Below are 1,602 nucleotides of genomic sequence, written 5' to 3'. Positions count from 1 at the left end.
CGGGCCTCGCTGCCATCCGACGCAGATGCCTCTGGCCCCGCTCCGCGTTCTGCCCGCCTTGGCGCTTTGCGCGCTGCTGTGCGCGGCCGCGTATCCGCCGAAACCCGAAAACCCCGGAGACGCGGCGTCGCCCGAGGAGATCGCGCAGTATTTCTCCGCGCTGCGCCATTACATCAACCTGGTCACACGGCAGCGGTGAGCGCCGTGCGGGGCCGTTTGCACGCGTGTTTGCACACCCGTGTGCGTGCCTGCGAGCCGCTGGGCGCGCAGCCCTGAGCTCCCGTTTGCACACCTGCCTGCTCCTCCTTTATGGTTGCGTGCTCCCCTTTGCACACCTCTCAGCTCCCGTTTGCACATCTGCAGGCTCCCCGTTGCACACTCACGTGCACACCCACGGCTTGCTATTTGCACACCTCTCAGCTCCTGTTTGCACATCTGCAGGCTCCCCGTTGCACACTCACGTGCACACCCACGGCTTGCCATTTGCACACCTGTCAGCTCCCGTTTGCACATCTGCACGCTCCCCGTTGCACACTCACGTGCACACCCACGGCTTGCTATTTGCACACCTCTCAGCTCCCGTTTGCACATCTGCACGCTCCCCGTTGCACACTCGTGCACACCCACGGCTTGCCATTTGCACCCCTGCACGCCCCCATTTCCACACTCATGTGCTCCTCCTTGCTTGCTTGTGTGCTTTCGTTTGCACACCCACGACCCCCTATTTGCACACCCACGATCCCATTTGCACATCGCCGTGCTCCCCCTTGCATGCTTTGTTCTCCCATTTGCACACCCGTGACCCGCCATTCGCACAACCACGTGCTCCCATTTGCACACGTGCTCCCATTTGCACACCCGCATGCTCCCCCTTGCTTGTGTGCTGCCGTTTGCACGCTTGTAAGCTCCCATTTGCACACCCACACGCTCCCACATGCACAGACGTGATCCCATCTGCAGCCTTGCACACTCCCATTTGCACACCCACGTGCTCCCCCCTCACGCTGCTGTGCTCCCCACTGCCCAGTGATGAGCCCCATTTGCACACCCACGAGCTCCCATTTGCACATCTGCACGCTCACAATTACACGCTCGTGTGCTCTCATTTACACACCCGTGAGCTCCCATTTGCACACCTACACTCTCCCCTTGCACGCTTGTGTGCTCTCATTTATGCACCCATGAACTCCCATTTGCACACCCGTACGCTCCCATTTCCATGTCCGTGAGCTCCTCCTTGCACACCCCCACGCTCCCATTATTTGCACACCCGTGTGCAGCCCTTTGCACGTCCCCACAGGTATGGGAAGCGCAGCAGCTCCGTGCCTGCAGTGTTGGTGCAGCCCGTGGGTCCCCGCAGTGATGCACTGTGGTGAGCATCACCCCCCCCTCTGACCCCCTTGACCCCCCCGACCCCCCCAGGCTGTGTCCCCCACACGTAACCCCTGCTGTCCCCACAGGTCCGACATCGATGACGACTCCGCCTGGTGACCCCCGTTACCCCAAAGTCACCCCCCACCCCCCAACCCCACCAATTGTCCCCCATCTCTCCGTGTTGCTCCCATCCGAGTGAGGGTGCAGCACTGGGGGCTGCATGAGCAC

General features: G+C 61.8%; 1 protein-coding gene across 1 annotated transcript; it reads left to right on the top strand.

The window, feature by feature from the left end:
* The first annotated feature begins 11 nt into the window (after positions 1-11).
* On the top strand, positions 12-1,596 carry LOC104917010 (peptide YY-like). Its single transcript, XM_010728076.2, has 3 exons — positions 12-195; positions 1,301-1,372; positions 1,461-1,596. The coding sequence occupies exons 1-3, from the start codon at positions 26-28 to the stop codon at positions 1,489-1,491; spliced, it is 273 nt and encodes a 90-aa protein (XP_010726378.1). The 5' UTR covers positions 12-25; the 3' UTR covers positions 1,492-1,596.
* Positions 1,597-1,602: the final 6 nt, after the last annotated feature.

Source organism: Meleagris gallopavo, unplaced genomic scaffold (assembly GCF_000146605.3).
Source record: "Meleagris gallopavo isolate NT-WF06-2002-E0010 breed Aviagen turkey brand Nicholas breeding stock unplaced genomic scaffold, Turkey_5.1 ChrUn_random_7180001953184, whole genome shotgun sequence".
NCBI classification, from domain to species: Eukaryota; Metazoa; Chordata; class Aves; order Galliformes; family Phasianidae; genus Meleagris; species Meleagris gallopavo.
Note: the sequence above shows the minus strand (reverse complement) of the source record. Positions and strands in the feature narration are given on the sequence as shown.

Excerpts from the sequence above, each read along its gene's own strand:
- LOC104917010 (XM_010728076.2), top strand. The coding sequence starts at position 26 with ATGCCTCTGGCCCCGCTCCGCGTTCTGCCCGCCTTGGCGCTTTGCGCG. Across the intron at positions 196-1,300 it reads AACCTGGTCACACGGCAGCG|GTATGGGAAGCGCAGCAGCT; the intron begins GTGAGCGCCGTG and ends ACGTCCCCACAG. Across the intron at positions 1,373-1,460 it reads CCCCGCAGTGATGCACTGTG|GTCCGACATCGATGACGACT; the intron begins GTGAGCATCACC and ends CTGTCCCCACAG.